Here is a 12,581-nt window from a genome sequence, read left to right on the forward strand (position 1 = left end):
CGCACTGCTGCCTTGTCTCAAAGCGAGGCACCTGTCACGCAGAAAGGAAAAATTCTGTCTGGTACAGTTTCAGGGCTTGAAGGTGAGGGTGGAGAAAACTCAGTTAGAGTTCCACTCTGCTGCTTATTACAGCCTGCAGACAGCCTGCCCAGGTCGGGTATACAATTGCAGGTGTGTACTTGTACCTGGTAAGTCACCTTGCCTCAAGCTGCTGGCAAAATGAGTCTCACAGCTCTGCTTGGGAACAGAGTTGAGTCTACATTTATGTTTGCTTGGATTAGAAATGATTTTAAATATGTAGACATTTACATTCTTTGCCTTTCTGGCATTAATTTCTTTTTAAAATAAACAATCTCTCATTTATAAGTGCAACACCACTCGCAGGGAGCCTCGTGGCTAATAATTCACTCACATTTATAGTGAAATCACAACAGTATAAACAAAGCTGAGTGATGAACAACACTTCCCTGTTAAGGTTCTGCTGCTGTTTGGTAAGGCACTTTGCTTTGGAATATTCTACAGATACAAAGTGCAGCCGTGAGAAGGGGGGGAAAAGAAAGTTATTACGTGTGGAGAAGAGTGCCATGCAGCCACAGTAGTAGGTCACATAAATTCATGCAGGCCAATAAAATCCATCCATGAACTTGGTTGTAAAAGTTGAGCCTACAACATGTTGGTCTCAAGAAAGCCCCCCCCTTAGTACAAAGAGTAAAAGCAGTTGTAGTAATCATTTCAATTTCTTTCACAATCAGTCAGAACACACATAGTTATTAGACAAAAAGGCCAAACTGGGGCCCAGTCTGTAAAAATATTAAGTTGTTAACCAGCTGCAGTCTGTCGCTGTTTTTTGTCTTATGTTTGGGATCAGCGTGTCTGTGCTAAGGCACCTAAACGTCCCGCTGCAACGAGTTCACTGATAGCACCGGCTGTTCTTTCAAAGTCCTTGTGGAGAACCGCGGACACAAAAGGCACTGACATGAATTTAGCATGTCCACCTGAGCTTAAAGCTGTTCATTGCGCTCCTGGCTTTTCATCACTGCGTCGTAGGATGGAGGCGGCTCCATGGTCCACGGCGGAGGGGTGGACGGCATGGTGGGTTCAGGCTCTGGTGACCTGTTGACAGTGTCCGCCGACATCTCGCGACGTATTCTGTCCAATCTCCTAAATACATGGAGAAAGAGAGCCAATGAGAAGTTATCAAAAATAAATTAATTGAAAGCTCTGTGGTCGACTCTTACTTCACTTTTCACTTCAAATGCTTTTAGTGGGTTACATTTGATCTCCTTTCACACTTTCACACTCCACAGCTGCTTCTTATCTCACTGCTTTTCCAGCAATGTGTTTCAACTACAGGTGTTCGCTTCCTTTTGGGAAACACATTATGTAGATAACATTACTGCACGTAGAACCCCGAATTCTTTAATCCCTCAGACAGTACGCTGTCACAATGAAGCGTTACTTTGCGTTTAGAAATACTTATCAGTCTGAGTTTTGTCAGTGTCTGGGGGGAGAAAAGGCCCTGATGATGAAAACTCTGCTCTTGTCATCTCTCTTCCACAGACAAAGACCAGACTGTATCTTGTTTAAATTTGCAAGCTATCATAGATTACTGCAGACAGTGCCAAGGGGAGTCATTTCTCCACATTTACATGTTTGCTGTTTTCTCCATGACCTACTTCTACAATCAGCACATAATCAGAGAATCTGTTGCTTTCCAGTTCTTGGCATGTCAGACTGCACACTAAAACTAACACAAAGAGATCTGTTCAACAAAAAGACACTTGGATGGTGTGTTTGTGTATTGTTTGGAAGTGTGCTCATTTGTCACCAGCAACAGAGAAAGGGAAGTCTGAATAGCGACAGGATTACAGAAAAAGAGAGTTTTTCTCTTTCCTGAGATAATGTTGCTCCCTTTTAGCAAAGTTTTTACAATCCACCGAATCCCCTTTAGTGCCATCATTAGGCCCATTTGTGGTTCTGAGATAAAAATCTCGACAAAGACTGGACAGATTAGCACATAAATTGATACACACACGCTTCTCGTTATCAGCAGAGCTGAATCATTTGCCCAACTCTGGCTTATCAAGTTCCTGCAAAAACTAATGACAGCACTGTTATTTAAGATGGTCAACATGTTACACATACCTGCTGACTAAAAGCATGATGAGCATGTTTGCATGCTGACGTTGACACTCAGCACAGCCTTACTGAGCTGCTACAACTGTAGATTTCTAGTATTGTTGACTTATGATGCTGTCACAAGTTGCCATGTTTTTTAATCTTCGTTAGAAATATCAAATATTTTACACTCGACAAACAAAAGCATGTCTTGTGTTCTTTGCTGTCCTTATTTCTAATTTATCATCACAAATGGAACTTGTATTGAAAACCACTGCTCCAGGATATCCCTCACACTTTTTTTTTTTTTTTGTTTTGTTTTTTTAAAGGTAGTTTATAAAAGAGACTGGAAATACCCTTCCGAATATGATCAGGGATGGACTGTAAAGTGCTGAGTGGACAGTAGTAAAAACCTAACGACATGGGACCTGTAAAGAGGTGGAGGGGAGCTCCCCCAGACCGAGCAGATCTGCGGGCTTCACTGTGCCATTATGTTATTGTTAGAGCGTAGTATCTTTGTTTGTTTGGGGGTTTTTTCCTGGGGGGGCTGGGGGGGGGGGGTTGTTTGTTTGTTTGTTTGTGTGTATTGCTAAATTAAAGTACCTTTTTAAAAAAGAAAGAAAAAAATATTACAACACCACAAAAGAACATCTGTGTCCAAACGACTGTGAGCTTCTGTCTCTTTCAGCTCTGTAGGTACCTTTGTATTGCCAGAGCCTGCTGTGGGCTGAAGCGTGTGCCTGTCCGTGGGTGCAGCAGAAAGTGTCCAGGCACAGCAATCTGAAGATTCTTCATGGCCATGCAGAGTCCACTGACCAGCAGACCTATGCCCCCCAATCCCAGGAGCAGCCCAAGTCCAAAGAGCAGGCCTGGCGGCTGGACCCCTCCACCAAGGGCCATGACCGCCCCAGCAGTCATCATCAGCACGCCCAGACAAAGCAGCGTGCCATGGTGGACCGACATCTCCAGAGCTTCTGCGTTAAGGTGTTTACTTCTTCCAGCTACAGCTGTACCTTCACCTCAACCACAACCTGTCTGAGGGGAGAGAAACAAAAAGGCTAAGATGCAAGACTACAAAAGAGAAACTACACAGATGCAACATTACAAAATGAAAGCGACTTGAAGAGGAAAAACCGGATTGCGTGCAACATGTAAATGATCTCTCGTGCGTTCTCGTTGTGATAAACATCGATCCCCTCTCTACCTGATAGGAAGTCGCGGTGAGAAGATGTTCAGCTAATGCGTGGACTGAAAGTGTGACCATCACTCTTCTCCTTGCCATCAACTTTAACACGTGTGCCTGTTTCCCGATCTGTGAATAAAATGTGGGGAAAGCAGTCCGTCCGGTTCAGTCCGTATATCCTGAGAATCCGCGGCGCCTCTCTCATGATGTGCTCCTCTGCGTCTCTGCTTTATTCCCTCCCGGAAGAAGCATATCCGTTTTTGTTTTTTGGAGGGGAACGATTACGATACCGAAAATCTGTTGGATAGCAGCTGATGTCGCATGCTTGAAGAATACTGTGTGGCTTTCATCTGGCCCCAGCAACAGCAGCAGCAGCAGGGACGTGCGCTGTGAGGAAGTGTGTTTTTTCCCTCCTCACTAGGAAGGGTTTCGGTGACGAGGAATGGAGGGCAGGGCGTCCACTGGGTCTGAACATTGTCACTTAGCCTATGTTTGGTAAAGCTGTTTGCACAGAGAGAGAGAGAGAGAGAGAGTTATAGCCCTCTCTTATACACGGGGCGATAAACTCTGCGTAAAGCAAGATATATAGGGTAGGCTATTAAGCCGAGCTGAAGAAGCGCCTGGTGGGGAGCAGGATGATCACAGCCTACAAATGAAATACAGGCTGATAGTGGAGGAAATGACTGGCTTATTATTAATGATTGATTCGGAAAAAACTGAAAATGCAGCTCCGTGACGCACGACTGCGTTAGTAATCGCTCCATTACTGATCATTATCTTTGATCTAACTTGTTACCTAAAGCACAAGTCTTAAACAAGGGTGTCAAACATGCAGTCCAGGGGCCAGAAACTACCCGCCCAAGTAGACCAATTTGGCCTACTTGATGCCTGGAAACAGGGGCTTTAATGATATGGGGAGAAAGTAGGTACACTGAAAAAAGTGATATTGTCTCCTTTTAAATATAGCATATTATATTTTGGTATATCTTTTCAATTCAAATGAGTAATTCCTGTCTACATATATAATTCGAGTAACTCCAGAATACATTCCCTGCGTTTTAATCCAATTAATTTTAGTTAATTAAATGTAGCTCAAAATGCTTAAGTATGTTTTTCATAGCCTCCTGCTGGGCCATTTTGCGCATGCGTTAGGACAGGCCACCATTTTGCGCGCGGACTGAAGAAGCGGACTCTTTGTGTGCTGCAAGCGGGCTTAAGTTAATCGCACAACTTCATATAAAGGTGGTCTAGCTTCGGTAAGTAAACCTTTTACGGTCGTTTTTGTTTTATTTTTTTACCTCAGTCAAAGCATGTTGACTCTTTAAGACGTGTGCACATGGAGAAAGAAGTCTAAGTAGTTGTACACCTCTGAACTTTGTCATGAATTTGACTTAAGCTAGCTATGTGCTCTATTAGCTACTGCTCTATTAAAAGAGTAATTGTATTGATGCGTTAAAATGTCATATGTTTTTAGCTTAGTTCTTGTGGCACACTTTGTACTAACAAATTATGGAACGAGGCAATTTCTCTGTAGTTAGCTGTAAAGTTCACTGTACAGTCGCCTGCAGTTTTAAGTGGAGAAATCGTCCCTCCCGCCACAACATTGGCATTAAGGAATAGTCGGGCGGGGGAGGGGGCTTCTGAACGCACCTGCACAGTCAGGGGTGCAGTAGGAAATAAGTAGGATTGGCGTTGCACAACGTCTTTTGTGCAGAAAAAAATAATGGTTGTAAACTGTGGAGGAGAATAACTCAGTGGTTGCCAAAAATGTGAGATCAAAAGGCACTGAGAGTGATGTTTGTCAGAACTGAAATTAACTCAGAAAAGAAGTTGCTTCACTTGATAGAGCTGTTGAGTGCAAGACCTGTCAGCGGTCTGGTTTAGCATTTGAAGCCTCGCTACGTGCTTCCAAACCGCTGCATTTAATCTCAGAGAAAACTAACACAGAGAAGTAAAGCAAGTGTGTAAGTTCATCTCTTTATGTTTGCATAGTATTTCCATGTTGAGCTTAACAACCGATGTATGGAGCCACAGCTGGACTGGCTGTCGGAGTTTTGTATTGAGGGGGAAAGGAAGCGATTTGTTTTATACTTCAGCTAGAATGAAAAAAGACACAAAGCTGGAGTTATTCGGTGTCTTCATGCTGAACAGCTAAAACTTCTTCCCTCATTCTCCCCCCTCCCTCTCCTGTTGCTACTTCAATCATGAAACTGATCGATTATCAGGTGATCGGCTTTTCTGTCGCTAGTCTCTCTCATTTGTTAGTCACCCAGTTTGCGCTAGAAAGAGGAAAACGGCAGATAAACAACAGCAGCACGTTTAAGCTTGATAAGCTGTTGCTAGAATTTTTTTAATATTACTTCTAGTATCCGCTTATGTTTTCTGGAGCCACAGCCGTAATAGCTGCTGGTCATGATAGTTTGGATATGTGGTGAGAAGGAAACATGAAGGTGAAACCAGGAGAAGTTTTTACTGAATCATTAGAGCTGAACAGGTAATGAAGAAACAGGTTTACATTTTAGGTCACATGAATGAGTTGAAGGGAAGTTATGAACTGTTTCTGAGAGACAAATAACTCCAGGATCCTTTTTTAGGTAGCTGACAGCTGGTAACTGTGCAGGGGCGGATCTAGCAAAGTTTTGCCAGGGGCCAGGTAGGGCATTAACAGGGAAAGGGAGACACAAAGACATAATTTTCTTTCTTATTCTCATTTAAAATGTCTAGCTTTTAATAAATAATTATTCTAAATCTTACTACCAAAGTGGTGATCTGGTTAAATGTATAGAGATCCATTATTGTATGTAGTAAATATTAAGTTTAATATATGCCCTAGTAATAGTAGTACATATAGCACTTTTTCCTTTGGGAAGGTACGCTGTCTGCGCTGTCTGCAACTGTATTGAAGAAAAATGTTGAATCAAATTATTATAGAAAAATAATTGATTTCTGTGCATTAAAGTAGATTACGTCAATTAAGCATTATCAGGCGGAGGGTGCGGGGTGGTTTCCTAATATTTTTGCTGGGAGTTGGCAGTCCTATTAGTTAGTTTAATATTTCTATGTACTGTTTAGAATACCTGAATAAGGAGGATGGTGTAAGTTTTTTAGGTTGATCAGTATTGCTGAAGTATAAAATATTTTGGGTGCAGTGTATTTTTTGCATACAGGTATAACAGAATAGCTTTAATGTTTTGTTTTTAAAACTGAGTATGAACTTATACAAAATGCAGCAAAATATTTATAAAAACAGTTTTATTTATTATAAAATACACTATCGGATTCATATCGGCATCGGCAGATAATCAAATTTATGATATCGGTATCGGACATAAAAAAGTGGTATCGTGCCATCTGTAGTTTGCACAGAGGCACAAGTAAGATTTGTTTTGTTACAAGGGAGTATCATGAAGTAATGCACTAATGGCTTGGAAACGGTAACTGTTTGTCTTTCTAAAGTTTTTTTTTTTTTTTTTATTTGTCTTCCTTTTCTGGCAGATTTTCTTCCCCTTATGTGTTACTGTTTATTCAAGAAGATGGTGTTATTTTGGTAAGTACATGCAAATTCCTTACATATTTATCACAACAGTATTTGTCACAGTATTGCAGGGACAAGTTTATCTATCTCATCTTAAGGGTTCTTGTGATTATTAATATTGATATTAATTAATATCAATTAATATATATGATTAAATTTCTTTTATCCAGGACAAAAGAAAAAAAAAACTTGCGAAAGTGAAATGAAAAACAGGAATTTAGTTCTTGTGAGTTAAGAGGATGCAGAGCATAGGGTTAGATGGAGGTGGATCATTCACTGTGGTGATCCCTGAAGGAAACAGCCAAGAGAAAAAGGATCAGATTGCAAAAAAAAATGTGGTTTGTTTGCATACATGAGTCTTTACGGTACCCACAGGACTCCTGAAGTATAAGTACTCTGAAGTTTGCAGAGCAATTTCAGAGATGTTTGGGGCTTACATGGCAAGCATGTTTTTAGTTGCACATCTAAATTTTCTCTGCTCTCTGTTGCTGATGGCAGAGTTCTGCCCCGCTGACCTCACAGGTGAGACACTCCCACCAGTGGACAAAGAGCACAGGAAAATGTGTTGCCAACCACCTGAAACAGACAAATATCTGCTTTTTAAAACCCTTTAAACCCGTTAAATGGACTGATGCCATTCATTTCTTCTTTGATTAACAGTAGTAACATCCTTCATGCACTGTATACTAACCCATATGATAATCATGCTTTATGAAGTGATGGCAATTGCATTGTAGCATTTAATGAAGAAATAACAAAATAATCATACCAATGATTAAGCACCAGTCTTCTTTTTTTCGTGTGTGTGTGTGTGTGTGTGTGTGTGTGTGTGTGTGTGATACAGGTAAATGCTGAATTCCAGTGTATTACAACACTTCAACTGGAGATGACCTTCGCGGCACAGTTAGACAGAATTACACCTCAGTTGATGACAGTTTTCCAGAAGAAGGGCGGTGTTTCTGGGCAGAAACTTGCCCACCACTTGCAGATCATGCAAGAGGTAAATCTGAATATTGCAAATTCTATTTGGATTTCTTTTGTCTTAAGTGGCAGGTCACTGGTGAGTCCAATAAGCCGTTTTAGGTGACCAGCCAAGCAATCTAAATTTTGAAATTTCATATATAAATTTTATTTACTATGTTTGAACTGACATATGATAAAATTTACTTATTGCGAATGTCAGACATTGTTCTTTTTTCCAAATTGGTTTAATCAGCAACTCTCTTTAAACAGGCTGAAAGTGATGTTAAAGTGAAAAGGGAAGCAGTTCTCAGGGCACTTTGCCTCTACCTTGGTGAAGAGGACGGAAGCCTTATTCGGGAGTTCTTTGTAAGTCATTTAAGTCATTGTAAGCAAGTCATCTATACACACACTTTTTAGATAGATATCTGTGTGTGTGTGTGTGTATTACACACACACACACACACACACACACACACACACACACACAAACGACTAGATTGGAATTTAATTGTAGAGTTAATTGTTTTTTCTTTTACCTTTTTATTAAATGTTTAGGACATTGAAGGAGATGATATCCAGAGAGACCTGAAGAAGCACACCATGGGCATTTATGTCATCAACAGGGAGGATGGACAAAATGGACATTATGATGACATTGGAATATTTGTTGAAGGGGAGATAGTCATGGACAACATTGGATCTCTGGCCCAAGCTTGTGCATTGATGCTTGGAGTAATCTATGCACTAAACCTAGCCTTCCCCAAGGAATTGAAGGACTATTATGAATTCATTTAGAAAGTGTTGATGGGATTCGATGGTGAAAAGCTCTCCCCCAAAGTCTTTGGGCTGAAGAACAAAATTGCTACTGGATAGGAAGATTTCTAAAATAACACATCAAGAGAATGCTGTTATGTAAATTACCAATGACTGGTGCTCTTGTGAATAGGAGTGAAACTCTTGTACAACCATCATTTGTTCTGTGTTATGTTTCGATTGAACATTTTAACTTTCAATAATGAATGTTTCACGTGTGGTACATTTGAGTAGCTTGAAGAGCAACTTTGTAATTATTCAGTTATAGCTGCTGCCCTGCGTATAATCAGTGTTAACTCAACCGGATAAAAAAAAAAAAAAAAAAAAAACATTCATGATTACCACACTGCAGCACACTGGTAACACTTTAAAGACTATTAATTGTTTTGAAGCGAGTATGTTAGGTCCGAAAATATGTAAAACATTCAGAATCTTCAAGGAAGGACTAGAATGGAAAGACAGTGGTCAATAAGCAGTAAGGAAAACACAAGTTTAATTTTAAGTCTAATTACCTTATTAAAATGCAATTTCTAAATATGGATCGCAGAACAGCAAGTCTGAAACTGGTTAGTTTGTGGATGCATCAGTTTCTAATTGTGATACATTATACTGCTGGTAGTGTTTTATTCTTTTATGTAAGGAGTTTTTTTTTTTTTCTTTTTTAGAGGAAGAGAAACATTGGTTAACATTTCTCTTGTCTGTTGTTTCTGTTTTGTTTGAATACAGCTTTTTAAAGCTACTAGTTCATAGGCAAAAGTTTTGTAATTTGTATTATACAAATTGCAGCAATTTCCCTTAGAGATGTGGATTCTTATTCTGTTTGCAACAAATTTTGCATTAATAAATGATGTGAAAGAATGTTGTAGTTTTCATTATTGACGTTTTTAAAAACTACAAATCAGGGTAAGCAATATTTTTTAAGTAAACTTAACTTAATTGAAATAGAGAGAAATTAACAATTTGATTGATTTGAATATAAGTTTGGGACATAAGTGTAAAGGAAACAAATTATTCTGGTACATTTAACACGACCTTAGTTGGACTTACTAATAATATTTGACTAAGATGTATCCACAACAGTTAAGTTAAAGTAGCTTAAAAATATATGTTGGTTTTACTCGCTTAAATTAAATTCAGTGTACTTAAAAAATATTTCTGGATTCAAACAAATTTATTTCGTGCAACCACTTGTCATAAAAAAATTGAGTAAATTGAACAAAACATTTTTTTCAGTGTAGGTCAGACTACCCAGGATGATGGCAAGAGGGGCCCCTGCAAGCCTGTAATAAAAGTTTGTTTTTATTTTTCTTTCTTCTTTTTTTTTTTGTATTATTATTTATAAATGGTTAGGGTCATAATTAAATTCCCTGAATAAATCAGTTGGGTGACTGAACTTTGATTCCAAACAGATTAAATGGAAGTCTCAGTGCAACAGAAACGGTGAGAGCCAAATGATGCAGCACTGTGTGAGTAAAAGTTGCTCTAAGCAATCACTGGTATTGATAGTGGTCTCAGCTGAAAGCTCAGCAACATCAAGCTGCATTAAGATTTATTGAAAGTTAGACCAGTGGCTCTCAGCCAGTATGCTGTGATGTAAACAGGGCATTTTGGGGAAGCCAGTGTGTTTCAGGCTGATAACACTGTTTCCTGATTAAAAGATTAAAAACATTCATTTTGATAGTTTTAGTGAAACCCCATCAGACAACACATCAACATACATTTATATGCTCGTCTGCTGCTATTTTTTCTGATCTGTTCTCTATCAAATGTATCAATCACACAAAAAAGTCTGCAAATTGCATTTATAAATGCAGTATTTTGGAAACACGCTTATACTTGCCAAAAAATGCTAAATGCTTTATTTTCAGTTATTACACGGCAGTGTGGCAGTACAGCCTTAAATCCTGTCATCTTTCCTGGTTAATGAGACAACCAAACATCTGAGACTGTCAGCTTTTTTGTTTTTATTAAACAAAGTTGAAATCACACTCTCACAGAGACTGAAATCAATGCACAGTTCTCTCTTGAGTTGCCTTTTCCAAGCGCATAGCAGATACATGCATATTCAGAGCTAAACAAACAGTTCCAAGCTACACGGGGAGACAACCATGATCCTGTGACTCATGTAAGCTGAAGCCAGCTGTTCCGTTTGAGAGGTGCTCATATGTCACTGTAGTTTATAATATAATAAACTGTGAAGAATAAATGACGAGCAGTCTGATACGCGGCAGATGACCAAGAACAGAAAAAAAATCCAGGGCTTTTTTTTTTTTTTTTTTATTTTACGATAGAATGAAAACGAACTTGGAGAGACAAAAGACACAAACATAATCATGATTAACACCATAGTTTTGTCTAGTTTACTATCTTTGATTGATATGTTATAAACACAGAAGGGTACTTTTCTGCTTCCGAGTTTGAACTGTTCTGAAAAGTCTTTCTTGCTCAAAGTCTCCTTTCCCTAACTTCCTTGTTCAATTTTTATTCTATTTAAAAAACTAAAAGCATATAAAGGCATTTGGGGTTTTTCCATTCCTCAAATCTTTAAAGTTGTAGATTTCAGACAGCACCTGAATGTCACATGCTTAAAGAGAAATATGTTTAAGGCCTCTAATAGTTGATTTCCATGTTGCACTGTATTACAACAACAGTAGTCATGTTAAAATGTTTTAAAAATGCGAACGCACAAAGGGATCCTACTAATGACAGCAACTGTGAGGGCACAATAGGTCATTTTGTAACCCTTGAAACTCATGCAGCATTGCCAGTGAGCTGCAGTGGTCTATCAAGCAGTGGAAAAACTCATATGGTTAGACGAGTCATCGTTCCCCTGCCCTCACCGAGCTGATGAGTACATGTGTGGCACATGAACTGAAGGATTGCTATTCCCAGAGAACATCTGCATTGTTTGAAAGCCACAATCCCCATCCCACAGAGGAGGATTATCCAGTTGTCCAGATCAGTTAAACAGAAATTTAAAGAAATGATGAATACAGCATTCCCAGTACTTTGTAGGTTTTCTTTTTCATTAAGTCTCCATGGCGCTTAATGTTTCTGGTGTGGGAAAGCTTAGCATAAAGGCTGGAATTTAAACTAACATGTAGCCTCTCATAAAACCATGACTTTTGTGTACATTTTGACTCAACAAAATGCAATATTGGCACTATTGGGTGAACATGTTGAACAGAGGCAGCCACAACCATGGACGACTGTGCAGCTGCAGACTGCACTCATCCAGGAATGGAGAGCAATTCCTCAGCAAAAGATCCAGACATTTAGGTAGTCCAGGCATAGATGGGTGACTGCCTGCATCACATCCACAGGACCTGGCATTGAATTTCTTGTGTATAAATATATCAGTGTTAGTTTAAAAAGCTTTAATTTGGTCAAATAAAGATGAATTTGGTATCTTATGCATTTAACCAAGACCAGCACAATGGTGCTGTTATTCAGATTTTACTTTGCAGCAACAAGGTCCTGGTTTTGAATCTAGCTGGTGCCTTTCTGTGTGGAGTGTGCATGTTTTTCATGTGCCTCCCTTTGTGAGTTTTCTCCTGGTACTCCGGTTTCCTCCCACAGTCCAAAGACTATGAAAGCATCTTAGCTTAATGTTTCTTTGTGTTAGCCCCACCTCTTGTCCCAAGACCACTGAAATAAGCTCCAGCCTCCAATGATGGATAGAAATTTAACCAAGTGGCAACACCATGGGTTGAAAAATGAAGCCACATGGAAGTTCCTTTAAAGACTACATAAGGCTGGCTCCAAACCTGAGGGGTCCCCATGTTGAAATGCTTGTTGATGAAATATGAGAACATGAGAGGAAAAAGTAAATGTTTTCATCGTGGTAGAGCAGACGGTTTTGATCTTCATCTCTAAATCTCGCCTTTTATCAACTGTACATGTTAAGGCTTAAAGTTGTAATTATTATTGCAGGTGGGGGTGAGCAGATGGCGCTTTGGTGTTTGGCTT

At 39.4% G+C, this 12,581-nt stretch overlaps 2 protein-coding genes across 4 annotated transcripts; one reads left to right on the top strand and one right to left on the bottom strand.

Moving 5' to 3' along the window:
- Positions 1-1,001: 1,001 nt before the first annotated feature.
- LOC146680202 (uncharacterized) lies at positions 1,002-3,793 on the bottom strand. The gene is made up of 3 exons (XM_085448261.1): positions 3,323-3,793; positions 2,819-3,153; positions 1,002-1,161 (listed from the first exon to the last, which is right to left on the bottom strand). The coding sequence occupies exons 2-3, from the start codon at positions 3,079-3,081 to the stop codon at positions 1,002-1,004; spliced, it is 423 nt and encodes a 140-aa protein (XP_085304387.1). The 5' UTR covers positions 3,082-3,153; positions 3,323-3,793.
- Positions 3,794-4,336: 543 nt separating this feature from the next.
- LOC146680203 (uncharacterized) lies at positions 4,337-9,470 on the top strand. 3 transcript variants are annotated; one of them, XM_085448260.1, is made up of 5 exons: positions 4,337-4,557; positions 6,797-6,848; positions 7,681-7,836; positions 8,070-8,165; positions 8,355-9,470. In XM_085448260.1, the coding sequence occupies exons 3-5, from the start codon at positions 7,723-7,725 to the stop codon at positions 8,592-8,594; spliced, it is 450 nt and encodes a 149-aa protein (XP_085304386.1). In that variant the 5' UTR covers positions 4,337-4,557; positions 6,797-6,848; positions 7,681-7,722; the 3' UTR covers positions 8,595-9,470. The 3 variants fall into 3 exon arrangements, with proteins under 3 accessions (XP_085304386.1, XP_085304384.1, XP_085304385.1); XM_085448258.1 differs by having other exon boundaries at positions 4,340-4,557; positions 6,797-7,836; XM_085448259.1 differs by lacking the exon at positions 4,337-4,557 and adding an exon at positions 5,896-5,954 and having other exon boundaries at positions 6,797-7,836.
- Positions 9,471-12,581: the final 3,111 nt, after the last annotated feature.

Source organism: Copadichromis virginalis, linkage group LG23, assembly GCF_057382275.1.
Source record: "Copadichromis virginalis isolate Kocher_CV1m ecotype Utaka linkage group LG23, C_Virginalis_male_GT1.1, whole genome shotgun sequence".
NCBI classification, from domain to species: Eukaryota; Metazoa; Chordata; class Actinopteri; order Cichliformes; family Cichlidae; genus Copadichromis; species Copadichromis virginalis.